This window comes from Rhineura floridana, chromosome 6, assembly GCF_030035675.1.
Source record: "Rhineura floridana isolate rRhiFlo1 chromosome 6, rRhiFlo1.hap2, whole genome shotgun sequence".
Classification (NCBI taxonomy): domain Eukaryota; kingdom Metazoa; phylum Chordata; class Lepidosauria; order Squamata; family Rhineuridae; genus Rhineura; species Rhineura floridana.
Window position 1 is genome coordinate 78,964,684 of NC_084485.1, and position 24,363 is coordinate 78,989,046.

Genomic DNA, 24,363 nt, shown 5'->3' on the forward strand with positions numbered 1-24,363 from the left:
GCAAATGCAGTGTGGAGGGCCTTTACAGCAGTAAGCAAAAATGTGGTTTCTACTTATGACTGTTCAGTCCTAGATGGTAGGGAACTTCTGCTCATAGTCTGATGAGCACCCAAAAGCCACAAGAAAGGCACTTTACCTCAAGGAAGTACTCAGATGAGCACAGCTATCACATTCGCACATGATCTCCCCCTCGCCCCCCATTATCTCAGACAGTAGTGACTCCCAGGCAATTAAGTTGCCCTCACAATTAGGGCCAAACGAATGTGGCATTAAATGCATCTTTGCATTTAATGTTCTTTAAAAAAAAAAAGAATGCAAATACGAGCTGCTGGGGAGCCTCCCCCCCCCAGTTGTTGGAATCACAGCAGGTAGGGAGGGGGAATATAAGTTTTACTTTCATTGCTAAAGTTCTGAGGTGAATCCATTATCTGAAGTGACTATTTGCATTGAGAGAAAATCCCCTTTTGGCCGTTTCTTCCCAATGCAAATAGCAGCTTCAGAGGAGCAATTTTAGTCAGGCGTGCAGCTTGAGAGAAAGGGTTACATTTCCCCTCCCTGCTGGGATTCTGATAATTAATAGCCTCCCCCAGGAAGCCATCCTTTACATTTTTAAAACTGTGTACGTTAAATGCCCTTAGTTTAAGTGGGTGTAGGGGATTGTGCCTTCTCTGCCCATTTCTTGCTTTGCAACCAGCTGTTCTGCAAAAAAAAAAAAAAAAAAAACCCTCACACTTTCCTAGTCCATTCCTCTTTCCTAACAGCAGTGCCCGATGAGGGAAGCAACCTGCCAAATTCCTAGGCAAGCTGAGAAGGAAAGGAGTCCCTCCCATTCCACTGCTATAGGTGCAGTACTGGTGGTGGTGGGGTCACTTCTCACATGCACAGCATTGTTTTTGGCCACAACAGCTGTAAAGCACAGAAATCCCATGCACTCTTGAGCTGTTCACACTCTCCCTAGAGACTTGCTGACCACACTGGGTACTGCAACCATGCTACCCAAATCTGGAATGTGCTGAAAAACCCTGAATTTACATATATATTTGCATAGAAGAGGTGGGGACCCTTGTCTCTCAGACATGAAGCCTCACTTCTCTGGCAATATTATTTCAGGAAGATGTCCTAGAAATATTTGTTCCCCAGCAGAGGTCAGCAGACCCAACTGTGTGCCTTGGGAGCAGAAACGGGTCGAGTGGTGATTCCGCTTGATCAAAGACTCGAGACAGTCTTTTAGTCTCATTTTAGACTCGAGACAGAGGTGGATGAATGGAACCCACAGTGCTCTGTGAGCCCATACCTCTAGCAGAACTCAAAGGATCAGAACAGGGTGGTCATGTGCCCTCCTTTGTGGAGGACAGTCCTCTAGTTGAAAGGCTGTCCTGTTTAAAGACAAAGAACCATAAGATGGGAGAACTCGGGGGCCTTGAAGTTGCCCATCATCACCCGGACAGCAGATATACAAGTCACCTGGTGACAGTCTTCCCCACTACGGCGAGATGCAGTGCATTTCTATTTAAAGTCTAGTCATTCTTTCTATATTCAAATCAATACTTATAAATTAGCATGTGTAAACTGTATGCAGATCTCTGTGTTATTTTGTTGTCTGTTCTTTTTTGGTGATCCATTAGTGATGACCATACCAAGGGCCCATCTAGTCCGGCATCCTCCCCATCTGCCCAGCAGTGACCAGCCAGATGCTTCCAGGAAGCTCACAGGCTAGAAATGAGCACAACCATTCTCCTCCATTGTTTGCCCCTAGCAGGTGGTACAAACTGCATAAAGTTATTTATTCTATGTGACCAGGGTGGGGGCATCGAGTGGTATTCAACAAAAAAAATGCATTAGCACAAGGGCTAGTGATAGCACTATGTGATTTCCTCTTGTCCTCCATATTTGCACCCACCCCATAGTCTCCAAATTTGCTCCGGAAGGTCGGGGGGGGGGGAACCCAGAACAGATTTAGGAGCTGTACAAAGGGAGGAGAGGGGAAATCATTCCTTGCGCTGACTGAACAATCTAGTTAGTGATACACTGAATACAACCCATTGTGTCCTCTGATTCCCATGCATAGTATCCTGGAAACCTCTAGGGCTCATTAAAGCTTTAGAGGAGAGAGCTGGTTCTACCATGAGGCAGACTGAGGGTGCCACCTGAGGAGGCATATGCTGGAGAGCAGGGAGCAGCTGCAAGGCTTAAGAGGACACATGAGTGGGAAGGGCTGGGGCTCAGTGGAACAGCATCTGCTCTGAATGCAGAAGGTCCCAGGTTCAATCCCTGGCATCTCCAGGTAGGCCTCAGAGAGAATCCTGCCTGAAACCCTGGAGAGCTGCTGCCTGTCAGTGTAGACAGTGCTGAGCTAGATGGACCAAAGGCCTGACTCAGTATAAGGAGCTTCCAAAGTTCTACATAATCTGCCCTGTGTCTCCGAAGCTAGCTAGACTGCTGTCAGGTGCAGTGGAGGATGCTGTTCATCATGAGTGCTAAAGGAGAATTTAACTGCCAGTCCAGGCCGTTTTTGTATATGGAATTAGGGAAGGGCATCGCCATCTTGTCTTTCACCTCAGGTAGCAAAACGTCCCTGGCTGACCCTGCTTTGGCACAATTTTGCATGCAGAAGATTGAGTTCTTGACATTTCCAGTTAGAAGAATCAGGTAGCAGATGATGTAAAAATACCTCAGCCTATGAGATCCGAGAAAGGCACTTCCAGAGTAGACAGTTTGGGGCTAGATCACGGACAAAGTGTCTGATCTGATATAAGGCAGCTTTCTATGTCCCTACCTCTGTGCTGGCCTCAACTGTAAGTAAAAGATCAGAACAAAATTGCCTGGTATTTGTTAGGTAGCAGTAGATGGCTGAGTCTCCCTTGCCAGGTATATAATTTGCCCCTTAGCGATGGCGGTGTAACCCACTGCTTATGCCTACTCAGCTACTCTGGATCAGTTGGAGTGATCTGACCATTGCTGTCTCTGAGTTATGTATTTTTCATTTATATACCATCCTCTGCAATTCAAAGGCCTAAAGGTACATATATATACATAACACTGGAGATCCAATGTAGTGTAGTGGACAGAGTGTCAGACTAGGAACTGGGAGATCCACACTTAGCTATGAAGTTCAGTGGATGACCTTGGGCCAGTCATTGTCTCTCAGCCTAACCTGCCTCACTGTTGTGATGATAAAATAGGGGATAAGAACCAGGTATGCCACCTTGAGCTCCTTGGAGGAAAGGCAGGATATAAATGCGATAATAAATTGGTAAATTCTCACATACCAATAATTAAAACTACAGGACTACAACTCTGACATTACTTAAAAGTCCATCAGCATTAGATTAAAAAGTAAAGCAATTTTTAAAATGATGTCTGTTTAAATTCCACATGAACCAAATATTTCAAAGCCCCCAAGGCTGCTGCTGTCCTCCTGTTTTACAGTGTTATAGCTACAAGTCTTATTTGTGGTATCGGGGAACATCATACTAAGGATCACATCAGTAAAAGAGATTGAAAGGGGCTGAGCAGATGTTAAATAGAGAGCCAGGAGAGGGGGATGTGATCAGCTCTCATTGAGAACCTAGCAAGGCAGGAGGGAGAAAGAGGGACTCGCCACACCACTGTGCAACTGTGACATGAAAGAGAGGCTGTGAAGAGGAGGAAAAAGAGAAGGATTTACCCATTCTCTCAAGCACCATGAAAATAACTATCCAAATCTTGTGCATCTTCCTGCTGATAACCTTGTATGAGTGTGCAGTGATCACTGGGGTAAGTTGCTTTTTTTCTACTTTGCTTGTCTGATTATAATTGTGGAAGAAGTCTGGCCAACATGTGTTGTGAACTTGTGCCCCATTTGCTATGAAGATGGACCATGATTTTTGGCAAGTGTGGATCAGAAGTAAACAAGGAGCCTGGTCCCCAGAGCAAAGGTCTTGTTGGCAGTGTATTTTAAAAACTAGAATGGTTATTTTAGGTCACTGCAGTACTTTCCTTATGTTGATAGCTGCTACATATGGTTAATGCACATTTGGGCTCCACTAGTTACGTCTAACCACTCCGATGGTAAAGTTACTGAGGCAGATCCAACTGAAACGACATGAGCTGTGATTTGCATGCTAATGTATTTAGAGTCAGGGTGTAGGAAAATTAACCATGAGAAATGAAGGGATGGGCTTCATTTTTAACATAAGTAAAATTCTTACCTTTACCCCTTAGTAAGGAAATAGATCCATCTTCTGCAATTTCATGGGTTGTTTTTTTAAAAAAACTTCACCCTGAAAAATGACAACAAACAATCAATATGTTATAATAAATGTACAAGAGTGACACAAGCTATTTTAATTATTTGTAAGTCTTGCAGTTATCTTGGAGCTTTTCAGAAAGCTCCAGGTCCTAGACTTGTGCAACTGGGTGCAAAATTTTACAAAGGATTTTTAAAAAAAATACTGATGGCCACAAAATGTGGCTCTAATCCCTTTATGTAAAGGTTCAAGAGTTCAGTATGCAAATTAAAAGAATGTCAGATTATTTTTCATTTTAATTTTTTTTAAAAGACAACATTGAAGTTGACTGGCAGCACTGAATAGTAAAAAATGCTTATTTATCTGTGATGCCAAATTGTTCTCTCACCTTTTAGTATAAATATTACCTTAATTATAAAAATGCATTTTCACCTCAATAGTGGCTTGTATCAAACCAAGTCCTACTTCAGTAGACCCACTGTAATAATAGACCTAAATTAGTCATGCCTATTAATTTCAGTGGGTCTACTTTGGTTAGAACTAACATTGGATATAATATTTATAATCGTACATTACTAATTCTATCAAATTTGCTTATTTCCAATATAGAATTTCTTATACAAAATGAGGAGATGAACTTACTGGGCTTTTTAAAAAAATGCTGCTTTTTCACAATTTAAAGCAGCTTACAAAAATCCTATCTGTTACCAACCCAGAGCTGGTACAAATGTTATATTTTAAAGGGATTTTTCACCCCTTTGTGTTAATTAAGATCTGATATTGAGGGGATTCATAGCAGATTGCAACAACTTATGATCAGAAAAATGGCGTCTTGCAGTTTTTCTAATGGCGAAAGTAGTCTCAGAGATGTTCCATGAGTTTCCATATCACACGTTACACTGCTCATGTGAGAAGATCACTTGCCTGAGCAGTTATTTGCACATACCAGCTGATTGCTACATCAGCTCTCAGATGAAATTCTATTTGTGACTGTAGCTGCCTGCAAAGCTCTCTTGATCTGAAGGCTGCTTACAGTAGTACTTGTTAAAGAGATAATTATTTGAGAAGACTTGTCATAAACATGACCTAGAGATGATAGAAAACCCAACAACAATCAAAATATTTATTAGTTGACTTTCTAAGGCTCAAGGGAGCTTATGTTAAAGTTAAAACAATTTTAAAATCAATATAAAAACACAGCATGGAAACCAGATAGGCTTACTACCCGAGCCAAAAGCTAGGAGAGAGATGCACTTTGCACCCTCTCTGAAAGACCTGTAAAGAGGAGGAGAAGCACATATCTGGTGGAAGATTATTCCACTGTCTTAATAATAATGCAGAGCTTGCAGTATAAATCCTATCCGGCATAGTAGTAGTGTATAGTATGTCCATTTAAAATTTGGTGTGTGTGTGTGTGTGTGTGTGTGTGTGGTGACCCAGCCCGCCTGCCCTGTATTAATAGTGGCCTGAGTTGCTATGGACAGAGGTTAGCTGCCAGTTGCCAGAGGAAGAAAAAAATTCTACCTGCAGTGGGATTGGATTTAGTGCTATGGGTTTTTTGCCTTCCTAACAGCAACATTCATTTTGTTCAAAGGTTGCTAGTGAATATAAGAACATAAGAAGTTGAATCAGGCTAATGGCCCATCTAATCCTGTTCTCACAGTGACCAACTAGATGCCTATGGCCTAAGCAGGACCTGAGCACAAGAGCACTCTCCCTTCTTGCCGTTTCCAGCATGCTAATAATTGCCACAAATTTTCATTGTGAGATTTTGGAGGCATTGGGCTGGGATCCATAGTCGAGTAAGCCAGGGGTGGGGCACCCAGCTTCCCATTGGGGGGATCTCCTAAGGGGTCTTGGGGTGATGCTTCAAAGGCCTCAGTCCCAGGTCAGAGGGCTTGCACAGCTGCCACACTCCCAGCCTCCCAGTAGTGGTTTGTGCTGTGGAGGCCCCACGGATCATGCAGCTGCTTTTAACATCATCCAAGAAGGTGGGCTGAGATGGGACACTGGCTAGAAAGTGGACTGCTGGGTGACTGGATCCTCACCCTACACCACACTCTGTGAACTGTAGCCAATAAAGTTCTGGGTGTTTATAAAGGAGTTATTTGCTCCCACACACCACACCTTGTTATGTGTGGGAACACAAACACATTTACTTGGGAGTGAGTTCTATTGAACTCAGTGTGGTTGACTTCTGAGTAGACATGCATGGGATTACAAAAGTGAGACTACCATCCTGTACACATTTATTTGGGAGCAGGTTCCATTGAACTTAGTGGGAGTTTCTTCTGAGCAAACATGCTATGGATGATGTGGTATACTGACATTAACTATGCTTTAACAGAACCCTCAAATCTGCTATGTGGGGAGTCTGACTTCACAATGCCTAGTAGTATGGTAAGCCATAGACTGGGTCAGTTATAAAACAAAGGCCAGTTACATCTGTTCATTTCAGGGCGGGAATCAACCCATTAGTGCTATGACAACTGCTAGATGGTCCATTATGGCACTTTATGGATTGCTGAAAATATAATGTGTAATATGAATGTTTATTTCCCAGCCAAGATGCATGTTTTGCAAAACTGTGCAAGCTGAAGCTGCTCTGGACAATGTGTGACTTTTCTGGGAAATAGCTATGCAAGTTGCCTGTCATATTTGATGCTGACATACCTTAAAGCATATTTTTGTTTTGTTTTTTAAATAACAGGCATGATCTAACAAAGTTGAGCACATTAAAGTCTCACTGATTTTGAAAACAAAGAAAACATTGTTTTTGTTGCAATTTGCTTTGTTCTTGTCGCATTTTTCTCTTTGCAATGTATTTGCATTTTTGTTGTTGCATTATATTTTTAGAGTATATATTTTTACTGGTGATTTTATTTATTTATTTATTTATTATTTGATTTATATCCCGCCATTCCTCCCAGCAGGAGCCCATATTTCTTATGTAATTTCTTTTTCTTTCTTTTTTTGTAATATGTTTTAATAAATTGTTCACCACTTTGGGGGCCTTTTGGCCAAAACGTGATATATAAATAAACTATAAACTAAACTAAACTAAACTGATTTCAGGAAAGATTTACCCAGTACATGCTTGAGATTCCAATCCTATACACAGCTACCAGAGAGAAAATTCCACTGAAATCAGTGGGACTTACAATTGTTTGAGTAGACCTACTTAGGGCTGCTCAGTAAATCTTCCATTATTGACTGGATCCAGGTTTATAACACCCATATGATGAGTTTTCAGATGTTGGATACCTAACTTTTTTGCATATAGAATGGCAGTCCTGCCCATTTTGACTAGACCTATCTTCAGCTGTTGTTGGGCTGCAAGTTGAAACAGAGCATGTGGATTGGGTGAGAATATTTACACACTACTTTCCAATACAGACTTCTCTTTGTTTACTGTGGTTGTTCTTGGCCCAGGTTATTTCCATAAATATGTGGAAAGAAGGTGTTTGGGTTTGAGGTGCAAAGGTTGGAAATCATAGAATCATAGAATAGTAGAGTTGGAAGGAGCCTATAAGGCCATCAAGTCCAACCCCCTGCTCAATGCAGGAAACCAAATCAAAGCATTTGATGTTAACATTTCCATGGTATATAGTTTCAATGACAAGAAATGATAAGGTGTCAAAAATGTAATATGTCAAAGAGGTTCTATCTTCTCTCTGATGTACAGCTCATATGTGTACAGTGTACACTGTAGAGAGTTTTTGTATGGAGGAAACATTTCACATACATGATAGTTCATAGAAGAACAACTGCTGGTTGTTCTATCAGCCAGCCCTTAGATCTCCAGGTGCTGCTTTTGAATGCCAGGTCGGTACATAATAAAACCTCCCTTGTCCACGATTTAATTGTGGATGAGGGTGCCGACCTGGCATGTATAACCGAGACCTGGGTGGGTGAGCAGGGAGGAGTTGCTCTCTCTCAGCTTTGTCCACCTGGGTATACGGTGCAGCACTATGGTAGACCTGAGGGTTGGGGAGGCGGGGTCGCTGTGGTCTATAGGAGTACTTTCTCTCTCACCAGGCATCCTGTCCACATGGCGACTGGTCTAGAGTGCCTCCACCTTGTGCTGGGCCAAGGAGACAGGCTGGGAATCCTGTTGGTGTACCGCCCACCTTGCTGCCCAACAGCTTCCCTAGCTGAGCTGACAGAGATAGTCTCGGAGGTATTGTTGAGGTCCCCCAAACTTGTGGTGTTGGGGGACATCAACATTCATGCCGAGGCTGTTTTATCTGGGGTGGCTCAGGACTTCATGGCCTCCATGACAACCATGGGGCTGTCTCAATTTGTTACTGGCCCAACGCATGTGTTGGGTCACACTCTTGATTTGATCTTGATTTGGTCATGGAAATGGTGATCTGGAGGTGGGGTGTTTTTCATCTACTCCATTGTCATGGACAGATCACCGCCTGCTGAGTTTTAGACTTACGACGACTCTTTCCCTCTGCAAGGGTGGGGGACCTATTAAGTTGGTCCGCTCTCGGAGGCTTATGGATCCTATTGGTTTTCAGAGGGCTCTGGGAGTTTTTCCAGCTGATAGTACTGGCGCTCCTATCGAGGCCTTGGTCGAACTGTGGAATACGGAGATGGCCCGGGCTATCGACACGATTGCTCCCGTGCGCCCTCTTCGATGCAGAGCTCATACAGCTCCGTGGTATACCCTGGAGCTGGGAGTGATGAAGCAAGAGAGAAGGAGGCTGGAGTGCAGATGGAGACGAACTCCAGACGGATGCAGTTATGCTTTGGTAAGTGCCTCTACTAAGTCGTATATAAAAGCGGTAAGGGCGGCGAAGAAGTTCCACTTCGCTGCCTCTATCAGGACATCTCTCTGCCGCCCTGCAGAGCTTTTTAGGGTTGTACGAGGACTCTTACATTCTGGTCCTCGAGATACCATTGAAACATCTGAAGCTCGCTGTAACGACATTGCAGGGCACTTCCAAAATAAAATCGCATGCATCCGTAGGAACCAAGACTCCGATGTTATGACAGATGAATCCATTGAAGTGTCCAGAACACCGCCTTGTCTTTCATTATTGGATGAGTTTCAGTTGGTGCAGCTTGAGGAAGTGGACAAGGTGCTTGGATTGGTGCGGGCGACCACGTCTGCTCTAGATCCTTGTCCATCTTGGCTAGTGAAGGCTAGCAGGACTACTACCACCGGCTGGGCCAAGGAAGTGATAAATGCCTCCTTGAGTGAGGGAGTAGTCCCTAGTAGTCTCAAGGAGACAGTAGTGAGACCTCTTTTAAAGAAACCTTCCTTAGACCCAGATAACTTGAACAATTATAGACCGGTGGCGAATGTCCCCTTTTTGGGCAAGGTTCTGGAGCGGGTGGTCGCCGGTCAACTCCAGGTGCTCTTGGATGAGACCGATTATCTGGATCCGTTTCAATCCGGTTTTAGGCCTGGTTTTGGCACTGAAACAGCCTTGGTCGCCCTGTATGATGACCTTTGTCGGGAGAGGGACAGAGGGAGTGTGACTCTGTTGATTCTCCTTGATCTCTCAGCGGCGTTTGATACCATCGACCATGGTATCCTTCTGAGGAGACTCGTGGAGTTGGGAGTTGGAGGCACTGCTTGGCAGTGGTTCCGCTCCTACTTGGCAGATCGTCGCCAGAAGGTAGTACTTGGGGAACATTGCTCGACACCTTGGACTCTCCATTGTGGAGTCCCTCAGGGGTCGGTTTTGTCCCCTATGCTTTTTAACATCTACATGCAGCCTCTGGGTGCGGTCATCAGGAGTTTTGGAGTGCGTTGCCACCAGTACGCTGATGACACGCAGCTCTATTTCTCCTTTTCATCTTCTACAGGTGAGTCTGTGGATGTGCTGAATCACTCCCTGACTGCGATAATGGACTGGATGAGAGCTAATAAACTGAGACTCAATCCAGACAAGACTGAGACACTGTTGGTGAATGCCTTCCCTGCCCAGATGGTGGATGTTTACCCTGTTCTAGATGGGGTTACACTCCCCTTGAAGGAACAGGTTCATAGTCTTGGGGTTCTTTTCGATCCTTCCTTGTCTCTTGAGGCGCAAGTGGCCACGGTGGCAAGGAATGCGTTCTACCACCTTCGGTTGGTAGCCCAGCTACGCCCCTATCTGGACAGGGATGACCTCGCCTCAGTTGTTCATGCTCTGGTAACTTCTAGGTTGGATTACTGTAATGCGCTCTACGTAGGGCTGCCCTTGAAGACAGTTCGGAAGCTTCAGCTAGTGCAAAACGCAGCAGCCAGACTGCTGACGAGGACCAGCCGGTCAGCGCATATAACACCTGTTCTGGCCCATTTGCACTGGCTACCCATTTGCTTCCGAGCCAGATTCAAGGTGCTGGTTTTGACCTATAAAGCCTTACACGGCGTGGGACCGCAGTATCTTGTGGAACGCCTGTCCCGCTATGAACCGACCCGGTCACTTCGCTCAGCATCTAAGGCCCTCCTCCGGGTACCAACCCATCAGGAAGCCCGGAGGACAGTTACTCGATCTAGAGCCTTTTCTGTAGTGGCCCCCGAACTGTGGAACAGCGTCCCCGAAGAAGTACGCCTGGCGCCGACGCTTCTATCTTTTTGGCGCCAGGTTAAGACCTGGCTATGCTCCCAGGCATTTTAAGCGTTTAATGTTATAATTTTAAATCTTTTTGTTTGCTGTTTATTTATTGTAATATTTTGTATTTTAATCTCTTTGTACACCGCCCAGAGAGCTACTTGCTATGGGCGGTTTAAAAATGGAACAAATAAATAAAATAAATAAAAATAAATATCAAAGAAGGCATTGAAAATATATTGGGCAAGATCCAGTGTAGCATGAGCAAAGTGTCTACTTGTGCAAAAGGCTTCTCCTTCCTTTCCTCATGCACCCCCAAAATCTGTTCCAAGGGATTAAGAGCCTCTGGATCAGATTTTGGGGGCACATGGTGGCTGGAGGGGGGAGGGAGATCTTTATTTAGAAGTAAGTCCAACTCTGTTCAACTTAATCCATAGTAAGTTTGTTTAGGACTGGCAGACAAAAAGCCTCCTAGTGTAATTGTACTGACAGTTTCATGAATGAGCCCTGCCCTAGAATTTAGAACTGGAGTTTATATTTGAATAAGAAGGGTCCTTCTTATGGGATTGCAGTAGAAACATGTTTTGATCATCTGTTATGATGTCATTTTTACATGTGTGTGTGCTTCATGCCAAATGTTACTTAGTAAATAGACTTTTATGTAAGAAAAATCTAATTATGCTCAACATATTTTTAAAAGGTAAACAATTTTATATCCCTTCTGTCTTTCACTGATGTGAACAACATACTAATTTTTCAAGACTGGTGAATTCTTTTGAGAAAAATCAGTATTCTTCTGTTCAGTATAAAGTGGCTTCTAATGATACAGAGAGCTTTTAAAATGTTTTATATAGGTTTAAAACACGAGTAGAATTCAGATTAATCCAAAATCAAGTGTTAAGTACAACTGTTTCAGCAACAATCTGTCACAGTGCTCCCTCGTCAAACAAACAACATCAAACAAGGATGAAACTGTCAAACTCCTTATAACTGTGTGCTGTTAGTTTCATTATTGATGGGTTACTTCCTTTTCCTTAAATAATTCCGATGGCTTCAGTGTGACGACTCATGAATAGGCTTGGCAGAACTTGATTTTTATTTGTTTGGCATTTCCTTGAATCAAATTGATGCTTATTTTTCCCATCTTTACTTAATTTAAACTATTTGAATTTTAACAGATGCAGGAAACTGCATTATTACATATTTGTCCTGACTTTTATCTGTTTTAAATTGTCACAGCTGTGTGCATGAGTCAGACAGTTTTCGAATGACAGTGGAAGCAGATGTTTTAAAAAGATCAACCCATTTTAGTGCTACATCTATAGACCAATAAACATTTTTGTTTTATAATTCTAGAAAGCTATAGTTAAGAGGGACCGTATGATATCTCATCCAACTCATTGCTGATGGGCAGGATCCTTCATGTCTACTTCTACCTAACAGAGTAGCCAATTCACCAAATTATCATGCTCTACAATAAAAGATGAGGAGTGTTCAGGTGGGGCTGCAGAGCACAGAAAATAATATTTAGTAAGATTAGAACAAATGCAAGCATTGGGGTTACTTTGAGTCCGGCACATCAAGACATTACCCTGGAGTTTGTTTTCTACACTATTTATTTATTTATTTATTTATTATTTGATTTATACCCCACCCTTCCTCCCAGCTGGAGCCCAGGGCGGCAAACAGAAGCGCTAAAAACACTTTAAAACATCATAAAAAAACCCCTTAAAATACATTAAAACAAAACAACACATTTTTAAAAAGCTTTAAAAACATCTTTTTTTAAAAAGGGTTAAAAACATATTATTAAAGAAAACATATTAAAAGCAATTCTAACACAGACACAGACTGGCAAGCTCTAGAACAAGTGAAGCACTAAACATGTGAGCTTCTTCTCTCTTGAGTAATCACATTCAACACTCCTAAATGGGATCAGGGGATGGGGCAGAGGTGTAAAACACAAGCCATTGAGGTCTTATCAGTCCCTTTGGAATCCCAAATATGACCCACAGTAGTCCTGGCATACTTCGCACAATGTGTTTTCAAAGCCAAGGGTGGTATTCAATGCTAGTCCTACTCAGAGTAGATCCATGGATGTTCATGAACATGACTAACTCAGGTTCATTAGTTTCAATGGATCTACTCTGAGTAGGGTTTCGTTGAATACAACCCCTCCACGAGTATCCACAAGTGGCCAGGCTGCCACACTTTAATCATAAGTAAGTAAGCTTGGCTACACAAGCACCCACCCTGCTCTGAGACTTCCTCTCCCAAACAGCTGGGGTAAATTAATCACACAACATAGTGGATGGGGAAAACCCAGCCAGTCAACAGTCCTTCTCTCCAACAAAGAGCTGTTTTGGCAAAGGGTGAGTCTGAAAATGGTGCTCTCCTTTCCAAGAGGACAGGGGCAGTGAAGGGCAAGCTCACAGGCCACACTCCTCCAAGCTTCCCAGCCCATAGGGACAGCCTCTGCAGAGGGCCTGCAGTATTCCGAATAAGCAAAACCATTCTGCTTGCTGGTGCCACATGGCCTGAGTAAGTATAGCTCATCTCAACTATGACTCTGTCCCTTTAAATATGGGGTGTTATTGGGCATATTTCTGCACATTAATAGAACTGGGGACCACGCTATAAGCACAGCCCAAACTTCCATAATGGTTTGCTGTGGGGGTGGTTAGCAGGGTATTAATTGTATGTGTATCTGATCAATGGATCCAGTTTTTCATTTACTTCTTGTTTATATGTCAGGCATTCACAAAATCCCATTGACTCGCAGAAGAAGAGTTGGTGCTTGGTGTACTGACTGCTGATTCTGTCATATGAAATGTTATATCATTAGTGCTGCTACAAAAAACCCACTGTGAGCTTAAACTGGACACTTTCATTATTTATTTATTATTGAAATGCAACCTGAATTGAAATTCTCACCCATCCCTACTGCCAAATGGGGATTAGGATTGAAGCTGTAGTCGTGAATAACATAAGTCCATTGATTTCAATGAGCCTACACTGAGTATGGCTTAATCAGATACAACTCATTATAATTATTGTTATTTTTATGCACTGTTTGCCCTTCCAACACATTTCAAAAATAGCTACATGAAAATACCATTTCATTTTGACATGATGTTTGCAGTTTCTTTTAATTTAATTAAGTCTTAATTCTTTAAATTTAATTAAGTCTGTGTCTGTGTTGGGATTGTTTTTTAATTTTTTTAAAAAACAATATGTTTTTAACCCTTTTTAAGATGTCTTTAAAGCTTTTTAAAAAAATGTTTTTAAAGTTGTTTTGTTTTAATGTATTTTAAAGTCTGTTTTTATGATGTTTTGAAGAAGGGTTTTTAGTGCTCTTGTTTGCCGCCCTGGGCTCCTGCTGGGAGGAAGGGCAGGATATAAATCAAATAATAAATAAATAAATAATTTCTACAGAAAATTCTGACAATAGGTATGAAAAGTCATGGTTTATTTTGCCTGCCATGCTGTTTTTGTCACTTCATGGTTCTGCAGTCCTGTCATGAACATCTTTGTGTTGATAGATGTTCTGTGCTGTGTAAGCAATTTTGCCAGTTTGCTGGGTTAATCAATCTTTATTAGGAAGTTCAGGGCTAATTTGTCAACTGGGTGCATGGAAACCACTTACACATATGGCCTTCTGGGGCCAGGTGGCATGTACAGGACATTGAAGAGATTTGTCAGGAGTCACATACATCCAATGGTTGTCTGAATTGCCCCTCTATTAGCTATTCAGTCCTGTATTCTTGGCAGGACTCCTCAGCTACCATAGCAGCCATGGATTTTGAAGTTTATGGGTGGGGGTTTACTTTGTTACAGTCATGTACTTTTCATTTGTCACCCTGGCTTCATGTGATGGTATTTTTTTACTCCAAGATAATGGGAGACCAAACATTACTATGTAGATTCTTGACCTCAGATCAATACCCAAAGTTATTTGGACTACAGTACAGACTTTTTAAAAAAGAATAGGCTCCATGAAATGCCTCCTGGAAATCAGCATTCCAACAGCCATGAACAGAAATATTATATACCATCTTCCCAATAAAGACAGACTACACACATGATGTATTGCCGTATTTAGTTGGGCATGGTTCATTCTATAACATACCTCTATCTATCTTAATTAATCTGAAAGCACACTATTTTGTAGACAAAAGCTCGTATCAGATAAAGCAATAACAAGCCTCTAAGTCAAGGATGGGGAATCTGTGACCCTTCAGATCAGCCTTTGCCATCTTGGTGCTCTCCAGATGTTTTGTACTACAACTCCCATCAGCCCCAGCCAGCATGGGAAATGGTTAGGGTCGATGGGAGTTGTAGTACAAAAATCTGGAGAGCACCAGATTGTGGAAGGCTGCTCCAGATGTTGTTGGAATCCAACTCCTATCAGCCCTAGCTAGGATGGCCAGTGGTCAGGTATTATGGGAGTTGGAGTCCATCAAATTCTGAAAGGCCAAAGGTTCCCAGTCCCTGCTATAAGGTGGCTGCAGCTTTTAGTCTACCACCACAGTCTAGAGATGTCCTTAAATAGTACCCAAAAGGCTTGGATGTATTGGTGTATGTAACCTTTGACATATTACCTTTTGAAATGCAACTTCCTCATACCTTTCACAAACTTACCAGGAAGCTCCTGTGTGGTTGTATGAACTGGTTTGTGCGAGAAGGAGGTGTCAGTAGGGCTGTTTTTAAAAAGTGGAAAACCCTTGGAGAATGCATCATTCATTATGTGGTTTTCTAAAAAACCAATAAGAGCAAGGTGAATAGCCCTGACTCGCTGCCTTTTTCATATCACATTTACTTTCATGATACTCAGTCAGGCCATAAAGTAGAAAATGCCATTGGGTATTGCCATCATCTAAATGCAGGGCTGGAAACAGCACCTGGCATTCTCTAGCACCCTGACAGGTTCCACCAATCTTAATTGCTACTTTGGGCTGAGTCTGGGCTCTCCCACTCCCAAACCCTCCTCTTTCCCTAGGTTTGGGTTTACTCAACAGCAACAGTAGCAAGGAGTTGGGAAGCCACACTTTTGATGGTCCCAAGGCATTGTGGGAACATTAAAATAATGGACATCTCACAGGCACCCTCCACAGATTGCAGCTGGAAAAGTTTCACTGGAAGGCACTTGATCAGACGGGCCCTTACACCTGGTGCCAGCCTTGTCTAAATATTATTACTGATTATTTATTTTTATTTATTAAATTTATATCCTGCCCTTCCTCCCAGTAGGAGTCCTACTGATTACAAAGGAACCTGTATATCATGGATATTCCTGTGATCTTAGGCACAACTACAACATTGCTATTTTTCCTACTTCTTGATGTTTCCTTCCCTTCATAAAAAGCTCTTCACGAGAGATGTGCACCTTTAAATTTCTGAGATACACTTGAGCCAGTTTTTTACCAGGAACAGCACCTTCCTCCTTGTACAGTCCACATGACTAATCCATTCTACTGTGGTGGCTCTTTCTTCTAGGCCTGTGAAAGGGACCTCCAGTGTGGAGGTGGGACATGCTGCGCCATAAGCTTGTGGCTCCGTGGGCTCCGGATGTGCACTCCATTAGGGCAAGAAGGAGATGAATGCCATCCCATCAGTCATAAGGTATTTGCTAATGGTCATGGCCCACTAACCAATACCAATTGTTTTAAATGTTGTTATGGCTGCTGATGCATGTGTTCTTTACATAGTTCTCAAAGTAAAGCCAGACGGAGGGAAACACAGTTGGGCAGGGTGCTGCCATGACTGAACTCAATGCATAGAGTGTCTTCAGGCAGCGGCAGGCTTGTTTGTTTGCTTCAGGCATGGAGGTGAAGGTGGAGGCAGAAGAGGAACAGGAGAGTGAGGTGATGCAGCTGATGACACTGTGGGGCAGAAGAAAGGTACAGGAAAGTACGGAAGATGCGGCAGGGAAGGCATAAAATGCCAAGGCCTGCAGGTCCTCTGCGTTAAACAGGTGAAGGGCAGAGGTTTGGAGCTGAGTGGCTTTGGAGTTGCCTAGCTGTAGCTGAGCTAGAATTTGAAGCCTAATCATTTGGCCACACAGTATTTCATTGGATGGAAATGGTTCACCTAAATGAGTTCCCAAAATGACATTGAAATGTGATTGGGCTGTGTGAAACCCATTCTCCACCCACTCTTACTAGCTTCCTCTATTCTACTATTGGTGCCATAGATAAGGTCCCAAGTTCTTCAGATTTTATCGCTCATCAGGACAACAGGACAATTTCCAAAGGTAGCAATACTATATCTATATTTAATGCCGTACATAATCATGCCACAAATGATAAATCCCAGAATATTAATGCCTTGATTGTGGCTCCAAATGTACTTGGATAAAGTACCTCTGGATAGAGCTCAATGAGAAATGTCTCCCCTAAGAGGAGAAGTGTCTCCTAAGGAGACTACTTGACTTTTTCCCTGTATGGCATAATTCCTATTTGGAATGAATAGTATTAGAATAATTATTGATTAAGAGCTAGAAAGGAGAAACTTGTCTTGCTTGATAAAGGCTTAGGTCTAGTTCACACATGACGGCTTGGCATATTTTTTCTGTGTGAGCCCTCCCATGGATGGGATCACAAGGAGAAATTTCTGTGTGGTTGTATGAACTGGGCAGTACATGAAAACAGTTCCTAGTGGCCAGCAGCCATTTCTGGAATTCTGGAGGTCTTTGTGTGCAGTAAAATCTTTGTATGGTAAGGATGAGCAAAATGTAGATCAAGATTTGGTGCTACATCTCTTGATGATTTGTGGATTTCTGACTCAATAATTTAACAATAGTACCACCACCACCACCACTATTACTGCTACTACTACTACTACTACTCTGCTATGGCTTGCCGTATGCTAACTGCTTATTAGCCTATATATTCCTTTCCTGTAAAATATAAATATTGGTTGCTTTTGACCAGAACTTTGTGCAGTTCTGCTGGCCAGAATTAGAGTTCTAATCCCCAGAGCTGTAGTAGCCCAGATGTCAGTTTGTACTCATATTTGCAGATTATTTCAGTGAATGGTTTATGGGATGCAACAGATAATTGGTTCCACCCCATGAACCACCATTTTGCATCTGACTCTGGTAGATTTTGGAGTTCTAGCAAAAATACAAAGTAGATCCCACAAGCTTGAAGACTACCCACCCTGTCCTACTTCATTTATCTTGCTGTATCATATGATAGCATATTAGTAATGTTCTTTGTTTTCTGTTTTCTCTTAAAGGTCCCTTTCTTTGGAAAACGGCAACATCATACCTGCCCATGTTTGCCAAACTTCATATGCTCCAGATTCATTGACGGGCGATACCGATGTTCAATAGACTTCAAGAATATGGACTTTTAATGAAAAGGAAAGTTTTATGGTCCTTCCTACCCACAAATCCCCACAGTGCATATTAAACACATTCTTATGTCTTTGACATCCTATGAGAACAATTAAGTGTCCATTTACATAAGTATTGTCGATTGACTTGAATGGAATTCATCAGTCAGTGATTCATCAACACATAAGAATTGGGGTTACAAACAAATTAGAGGAGATTTAAGACCATGTAAATACGTTATTTATTAGTTAAAATAAGTTTGGGGAATTATTGTTTGCACTCTGTACTGAAAAGGCATTTGATAAAGTTAGTTGGATTTATCTGTAGCAACCTTCCCCAGCCTGGTGCCATCAAGATGTTTCAGACTACAACTCCCATCAGACCCAGGCACTGGTTTTTAAAGATGTACATTCACTGCCCATAGTGTGAATTTAGGAGAGGGGGCAGAAAATCTAATCAGGATGACAATGCTGGAGGATGGGAGGTTTAACTATTTTCCCGTATACCATATTTCCAACAGCCAGCTGCCCTGTGGGACAAAAAATGTGGGTTCCTTCTCCTGGGATGATGCTCTTGATCAGATTTCCCCCTGCTCCTCACCAATGGCTAAGATTAAAGTTTAAAGTCCTGCCTAATTTGGCCCTGCCCTGATTTTCATTATTAAGATCTGAATAACTGTTATTGTTCTGAAGTCATAAATGGCTATGATTAGGCAAAGAAACAACAGACATTAAGTTCCATAATGCTATGTAATGTGTTATTAACAGCAGCAGCAGCAGCAACGACACTCTCCCCACACTGCAGCACTCAGCCAGTGGAACGGTTTTTCCTGCTCATTTGCATCCCCTCCCCCAGTTTATTTAAATATCTGTTCAGCACCTTAAAATAAAAGGCCAATCCTTTTTTTAAAAAATTGAAACATTGCTCAGGTGTGGCAGTGGGGGGGGAGGAATGGGTGTGGCTTTGTGATTGCCACAAGGGCCAGCCAATCAGCATTCTACACAGCCAGCTCCAACTGGAATCAAGAAGAAACAGTTGCTTTTGCTCTTTACTCAATTTGACAATGCGCACATCTATACAAAATGGGCTGAATGTGAATCCATAGCAGGCCCACAGTTTCAGAAATGTACATCTGTCATGCAGTCTTAAGAACATTGCTTTGAATGTGGATAGGGGCACAGAATTACAGGGCCTGAATACATACTGTACTATAATATGGAATGTTTCTCTGTCATTTGTAGATATGTTTCCTTTACTGTCAGATGTGTTGCATTGTACTATGAATTATTTTCTTGAAGCTTATCAAAATATTATATATATATACTGAACTTTTGTCTCATCATGTAATTGTGTCTGTTTTTTGTAACTCTTTGGCTGGAGACAGAAAGTTGTCACCTTTTCATAGATGGTTTAGGTCACTTCTCATGGGATGGACACTTCTCCTTCCACCACTTTCACCCCTCCTTTCAAAACAGGCTTTGCAGTTTTTGTATAGCTTCCAAAACCTGTTTTATCAGACATGTCAGTGGGACAAAAGAAAATTGTGGGCCTGTCCAGATGATCTGTGCTCATGATGCTGTCAGGTCAGTCATATGTGATTCTGCTTTCAACATTATTTGTGCCTGCAAATGTTTTGGGGTGGTCATACTGCTTCATTTCCATTCAGTGCATATCCTGGAACTTCCTGCTGAAATCCTATAACTTTTCATACCACAAATGTTCTGGATTTTTTTTGGGGGGGTCCCCATTTTTGTTGCACTGTAGCCCCACTGGACAGCAATAATGTGGTAGCATTGGGAAAACATTGCAGAACAACTAATAAAGCACAAAAAATCTACCATTGTAATAAGAACATGTTGCACACCTAATAAAACACCAATCTGTAGGGATCCTGTGTACACATGCTGCTCCTCTCCCAAAGCAATTCTTGTAAAAATGATTGTCTCTTTCCAGCTTTTGGTGCTGTGGATACTGGCAGACATGCAGTTCTAACTTAGCTGTGAACTGGGCCACAGATTGGTTGCATACTGACCAAAGGATAGCGTTGTTGCTTGTAACACTGAACTAAGTGGAACTTCAGGATCCAGGCACCTGCACTGTTCAGTTGCTGGTGCAATCACTATCTTAAGGTCTGCAAAGAATTAAACAAGATCTCTCGTGCTGCAGGTCATCTTGTTCACGAATAACCATATTGGAATGTTGTGTGGCAAGAATGAACCCATTTAGCAGGCCATCTCCTGCCAAAGTTAGAGCACTTCTGCTCTGATAGTTTGGGGTAGGAAAAGAGATTGCTAGTACCAATCATTTGCATGGCATTTGAATGTGTAAAGTGCTCACCCTAAAAACAATCCTGCAAGGAACATAACTATTATTCCCATTTTATAGATGAGGACCTGAATGGAAATTGGAGACTTGCCCAAGGACATGGTGGAACTTGATAAAGTTTGCAACTAATGTGATTTGACTCATTCAAGTACTTCAGTATCAAATTCAAATGCCCCTTTCCATAGTGACAAATGGCCTTTTAACTCTGGTTTGATAGGGAAATAGGCAAGCTGCTGCTAAAGTTTAAACAATCTCTCCAACTCCTTGTGAGGCAACGCAGTGTGAGACAATACACCCTTATTGGTGTTATGAATGTAAGAGCAGCCTTGATGGATCAGACCAAAGGCCTACGTAATCTATTGTCCTGTTTCTTACAATGACCAACCAGATGCCTACATGTATTACAAGTAGAACATGAGTGCAAGAGTACTCATGTCCTTGTGATCCCTGGTGACTGATACTCATCAGAGGGTTGGGGCAGATTAGAAGTGCAAAATGTTTATGAACACATGAGCTGAAAATAGAAAAAGGAAAAAAATATTTAGGAAGAAATCCAATTAGATACACAGAAATTATCATAAAATCTGTGCCAACACTTGTTTGTCTTATAAGCAAAAGGCCAACCCAGATTCAGAAGATGACTCTGCTCTGTCAATGAGCAACCAGACCCCTCCCCCCCAACATAGCTCCTCCCCCCCCCAACATAGCTCCATGGCCACTTAGTAGTGCATCTCTGAACACAAACTATTCACACCCTGGGAAAGTTTCCCCTGTCAACATGCAAAACCTGGGTACATGAACATCCCCAGGAAGACTGATGTTACACTTTCCATCAAAAAGTAGGAATGTGAGATCATTTTTTGTATTTCATTTCAGGCGAGACAAGTATTTGCTTGTCAGTTCCACAGAAGACAGAATGTGGAAATAAATACTGTTTTCCCCCCATTTCCTCTTTGCAGGGATGACATACACCCTGCATCATCCTAATTCCTAATACCTCAAGTGCACTCCTGAAAAAGCAATAAAGGAAAAAGGGTGCCCTGGGACCCATTGCTCCCTGGGTACCATCGTTGTAATAGCTCATTTATTTCAACACTTGATGGCAACCCTATGTGGACCTCCAGATGATGTGCAACTCCAACTCGCATCATCTCTGACCATTGGCTATACTGCCTGAGGCTCATGGGAGCTGGAGCCCAACATTGGGGAGGCCAGAGGTTTTCTAGCCCTGTCTGAAAGAAAAGGGGAAAGGGTTATAATCTAGAAGCAGCAAAAATATAAACACTGGTATACTGTATGTTTTCAATATATTAAACATGTTGTGCACCATCCCATCTCTAAGCGGTGAGAGATCTCCAGGGGTCCCCGCCCTTGCCCAGGGTTTAGTTTCCTTGCAAAGAAGGTCAGCAGAGTCTATGGTGTGTTTATGAAATATGGTTTACTTACACACATTCACAACCTGAGCATAAGACGAAGGGGTTCAAAGCATTAGCAGTCCAATAGATCTTGTTTTCCCACCAGGCTTATAGGAGGTATCCTGAAGCCATCATGCAGAGAGCAGGCCTCTCTGCAAGTCTCCAGTTCCCAGCCACTCCTCAGACTTGCTAAAAACACAAGCCTCTCGTAGGTCCCAGGAAGGGGTGTGTGTCTCTCCTGAAGAGTTTCAGTAACAATAGAGGGCTCATCTACACGGTGGTTTACTGTGTGTTTTGTGCTACTCACATGTCCTTTGAATTCGCATGGTTCACATTTCGTTACTGGCACACAAAAGCTATCACAGTTTCCCCCCTGTAAATCCATATTAACCTAACCCTCTGATAATACGAAAAGGGAAGGAAAAAGCATCTTCACTCTATATCTTTAGTGCTTGCCGCCCCTGTACTCCAATGCTTTTAAGTGGGTGTGTCAGTCTTTCCCCTCTCCATGCCCACTCCCTCCTCCTCCCTTCATTCATTCATTTTGTTTCATGTAGGCTGAAAATCAGCTTCTGGCTGCTCTCCTCCTTCTGCTTTTTTGTGTTGCTGCAAACAGTGCCTTTGTTTTCTCCCCCCCCCCCAACTTGTGCACAATAGCATAACACTGCTCAAAGAAAGATGTGTATTTCAGCTGTATTCTACAAGGAAAAACTACCCCAAATATTCACACTTCTGGGGTTGGAAATGTTAACTTAGAGGACGTGGTCATTAGGAAACCACATGATTGATCCTTCCCCTCAGTGTGAATAGAAAACACCATGTTTGCAGCTGGCATTGAGTCCTTACTGTGGATGGTGCAAACAGAAAATGGAGGTAAAAACAGCATCCCTAGTACAAGGGACATCTGACCAGTGGAGCATGTTTCTCAGCTGCAGAGTCCACCTCCAGGTGCAGGATTCCAAATCAGAGATTGGAAGGCGACTCATAGAAATCATCTATCTCAACCCCCAAACCCATAACATATGACACCTGGCAGTTTGATTCTATGATCCCACTATGCCAGGTGGCTCCTATGCCAGCATAGCACGGTCTTGCATTTTCAGCACAGTCAAAAGCACAAGAGGAGCTGAAATAGGAGTAGGGTTAATGTAACACCATCGATAACCACTCACCATCATCCATGGCATCTCTTCCAGAGACTTATCAAGCATGATTATGCTCATTAACAATACCCCACATTGTCCATGAGTAGAAGGTACTAATCAATATGTGACTCTGGTCAGAGGCGCAGGGTGACATCACAAAATGCAACTCAGCACTCCTTCACCCAATGAATATTCTTAAAAACAACCCACAGGGTCTCCCCATTAGAGTTTTCCATGGCTCAGTGGGCATGTGCAACCCATAGGTAACAGCTCTTCTAGGAGATAGGCTTGAGTCTCATTTGTGTACCAGCTAGTCCATGCAAACAATGTTGAGGATACGGCACACAAGCCATTGATATTGGTCTTTGAGGGAAACACATTTTCTTCAAGGGAGAAGGGAGGGCACATAGGCAAGAGTACAAACTAAAAGAGCCATGGCAAAGGAGGCAACACTGTGAGATAAGTAATAGTTTGGTGGGAAGAAGCAATGCAGTGGAAACAGGAGGAGCGGACTTGAGACGGACGTTGGCCTAACCCAGTATAAAGCAGCCCCCTCTGTCCTTTAACACCAATGGGAGTGTATTTTCTCCTGAGGCAACTACTTTTGTAGGCATATTGTCACATTTATTGCCATCATGATGAACCTTTGAGTGAGCAGAGATTCCCAGCTAAGCTATACTCCCTCCATATCATCTACCCAATCCCCTCCCTCCCTGGTGCTGGCAGCTTCCTGCTGGAGTAAGGGTTATGCTAGTGCAATTGTGTAAATGTACTACACTGAAATAACATTTTTCCTACTAGCATAAAAGAGATTTAATAATAATCCTACTATTATTCTGCTGATTTGGTTCCAAGGATGAGACTGCATCTCAATTCTATGATTTTTCCCAACAAAGCAGAGCAAAAATAATTTTTTCCCTATAACTTTGCTAACTTGCACAGTTTGCTTATTTGTATTGATTTGAACATCATACTATATATTTAGATTGAATACATAAAGTACACTATTGTTTGTTTTTGTTGTTGCATCTATGCTATTGTTCTCCTTTTCTTTTGAGATAATCCCCTTCTTTCTCTTTTTTTATGTTGGAATAGTACCCCATGCTTTTTTACCCAAATTAATTTCTTGGATGATATTTATGTAGAATCACCCACATCGGATGGCTATCCTTTTTTCCCCCTCTAGGTGACACAAGGAGATTGCACTCGTGGTTTCGAAAACACATCTGGGGACCTCTGGATCCTAGGAGCTGTGTTCATAAGAGGATGCTACAGTGTTTTTGACAGAGCAAACAACCAAGCTGGACCACCAAAGGCAGTCTAGAATAATTATGCCTTTAAATAATAGCAAATGCT

General features: G+C 42.4%; 1 protein-coding gene across 1 annotated transcript; it reads left to right on the plus strand.

Annotated features, from left to right (window-relative positions):
* The first annotated feature begins 3,622 nt into the window (after positions 1–3,622).
* Positions 3,623–19,324, plus strand: PROK1 (prokineticin 1). Its single transcript, XM_061630419.1, has 3 exons — positions 3,623–3,756; positions 16,280–16,405; positions 18,023–19,324. The coding sequence occupies exons 1-3, from the start codon at positions 3,685–3,687 to the stop codon at positions 18,140–18,142; spliced, it is 318 nt and encodes a 105-aa protein (XP_061486403.1). The 5' UTR covers positions 3,623–3,684; the 3' UTR covers positions 18,143–19,324.
* The last annotated feature ends 5,039 nt before the right edge of the window (positions 19,325–24,363 follow it).

Bases quoted from the DNA above. Each gene is read 5' to 3' on its own strand.
- PROK1 (XM_061630419.1), top strand. From the start codon at position 3,685: ATGAAAATAACTATCCAAATCTTGTGCATCTTCCTGCTGATAACCTTG. The intron at 3,757-16,279 runs GTAAGTTGCTTT...TCTTTCTTCTAG, and splicing joins AGTGTGCAGTGATCACTGGG to GCCTGTGAAAGGGACCTCCA. The intron at 16,406-18,022 runs GTATTTGCTAAT...TTTCTCTTAAAG, and splicing joins GCCATCCCATCAGTCATAAG to GTCCCTTTCTTTGGAAAACG.